This window comes from Neltuma alba, unplaced genomic scaffold (genome assembly GCF_004799145.2).
Source record: "Neltuma alba isolate B1F8T4 unplaced genomic scaffold, ASM479914v2 tig00012152_pilon, whole genome shotgun sequence".
Lineage (NCBI taxonomy): Eukaryota > Viridiplantae > Streptophyta > Magnoliopsida > Fabales > Fabaceae > Neltuma > Neltuma alba.
In genome coordinates this window covers 145,705-148,140 of record NW_021636700.1, presented here as the reverse complement: position 1 = coordinate 148,140, position 2,436 = coordinate 145,705, and the positions used below count along the sequence as shown (strand labels likewise).

General features: G+C 46.5%; 1 protein-coding gene across 1 annotated transcript; it reads left to right on the top strand.

Annotated features, from left to right (window-relative positions):
- Positions 1-1,899, top strand: LOC114723740 (polyol transporter 5-like). Its single transcript, XM_028909973.1, has 3 exons — positions 1-158; positions 257-603; positions 686-1,899. Exons 1-3 carry the CDS (start codon positions 20-22, stop codon positions 1,769-1,771), a joined length of 1,572 nt encoding a protein of 523 aa, XP_028765806.1. The 5' UTR covers positions 1-19; the 3' UTR covers positions 1,772-1,899.
- The last annotated feature ends 537 nt before the right edge of the window (positions 1,900-2,436 follow it).

The following is a 2,436-nucleotide window of genomic DNA, read 5'->3' as shown; positions in this document are numbered from 1 at the left end:
ATAAACTGATTAAGATAAGATGGCATCAGTTGAGCTGCAAACAGCCCAGAAAATGACAAGTTTAGCAGATTTTGATCCTCCCAAGAAGCCCAAAAGGAACAAGTTTGCTCTCGCTTGTGCTGCTTTGGCCTCCATGACTTCCATCTTGCTTGGCTATGGTCAGTTACTGTACCAAATCTCTAGTTATTTGCAGAAACACCTACAAGTTTTTAATTGTTTCAATGAATCAATCTGACCACAGTTCTCTAAATTTCAGATATTGGTGTCATGAGCGGAGCTATTCTCTACATAAAGAGAGACCTACATATCTCGGACGAGAAAGAGGAAATCCTCATGGGGATAGTCAACCTCTACTCTCTCAAAGGCTCCTACCTCGCCGGAAGAACCTCCGACTGGATCGGCCGTCGTTACACCATCATCCTCGCCGCCGCAATCTTCTTCGCCGGTGCTCTTCTCATGGGCTTCTCCCCGAACTACGGCTTCCTCATGTTCGGCCGTTACGTCGCCGGCGTAGGCATCGGCTACGCCCTCATGATCGCCCCCGTCTACACCGCCGAACTCTCCCCCACCTCCTATCGTGGCTTCCTCACTTCCTTCCCGGAGGTAACCCCCCTTGGCCTCTCCTTTCTCCTCACACCCGCGCACATACAGCAAAGTAGTGAATTAACGCCATTTGCGCTTTCAGGTTTTCATCAACACCGGGATTCTGCTTGGATATATCTCGAACTTTGCATTCTCCAAGCTGCCACTTTGGCTAGGCTGGCGGCTCATGCTCGGAGTCGGCGTTGTTCCTTCGATCTTGATCGCACTAGGAGTGTTAGCCATGCCGGAGTCGCCTCGATGGCTGGTGATGAAGGGTCGGCTCGGCGAAGCACGACGAGTCCTTGAGAGAACTGCGGATTCTGAAGAAGAGGCTCGGCTGAGGCTAGCCGACATCAAGTCAGCGGCTGGGATCCCCGAGAGCTGCAACGACGACGTCGTTCAGGTCAGCAAGCAGAGCACACGCAAAGGCGTGTGGAAGGAGATGTTCATTACCGCTACACCCGCCGTTCGACACATCGTCCTCGCCGTCGTCGGCATACACTTCTTTCAACAAGCCATTGGCTTAGACTCCGTCGTTTTGTACAGCCCCACAATCTTTGAGAAGGCTGGCATCACATCCGATAGCCAAAAGCTTCTCGGAACCGTAGCCGTGGGATTCACCAAGACGATCTTCATCTTGGTGGCCACGTTCTTGTTGGACCGGGTCGGGCGACGGCCGTTGTTGCTCAGTAGTTTTGGCGGTATCATACTCTCACTTTTTACTCTCGGCACGTGCCTCACGGTCCTCCAGCATTCGGATACCAAAGTGAAGTGGGCCGTTGGATTGAGTATCGCCACAGTGTTATCCTCCGTGGGGACGTTCTCGATCGGGGCCGGCCCGATCGCGTGGGTGTATAGCACGGAGATCCTTCCGTTGAGGCTACGCGCTCAGGGTGCGGCTATGGGAGTCGTGGTGAATAGAACGATGAGTGGCGTGATCTCAATGACCTTTTTGTCCTTATCGAAGGCCATGACAATTGGTGGGGCCTTCTTTCTGTATGGATCCATTGCGGTCATTGGATGGATCTTCTTCTATACTTTCTTCCCGGAAACACAGGGCAAAACCCTCGAGGAAATGGAGGGGTCTTTCGGTAAATTCAGGGCAAAGCCAAGAAACGTGCCTAGAGCACCGAACTCCGACAAAGATCGGGACAAACCCATCCAATTACAAAACATGGATCGAGTTTAAGCGCTTTTTTTTTGTCTGTCAAATGTAAGTTTTTTTTTTCTCTGTTTAATATGATTACGAGATATGATAAGCCTTGTGTGGCTGAAAAGAAAGTGGTCCGATCGAGTGGCTAAAATTTGATAATCATACATGGGGGTGTGTAATGGACATTAAAACCATGCCTTAAAAATAATTAAAAGTCATCTAATTACGTTTAATAACGAAAAGGGTTAAAGCAGATCACTCCAATTATTTGCCATTTATATTTTGGATTATTATACAGATTCTGCAGTCGCAAGGAATTATCGTTAATGTTATACATATACTAAGGAAACGGAAACCAGGACGCAACCATTGGGACAAAGACGTCCCAGCAGTAAAGATTATATAAGGTGTCTCGGTGTCTCGGTGTCTCCATTAGTCTTCAAGCATTATTTGTTTTTTTTTTGGGGGAATTTTTTTCAACGGAAAAAAAAAAAGACAAGATGCTGTTTTCCCTTCATTGAGAAATAGGAAATATTATTAAAAACTTAATAGTTTATCCTGATTCGATTGTAGTAATTCAAATTTATTATGCCAAACATGAATAAAGAAAAAAGTTTACCTATTTTCTAACACTGCATGTTTAATTTCAAACATGCTCATAAATAATCATAATTTAAAACAGATTTGTCTTTAGCTAAATG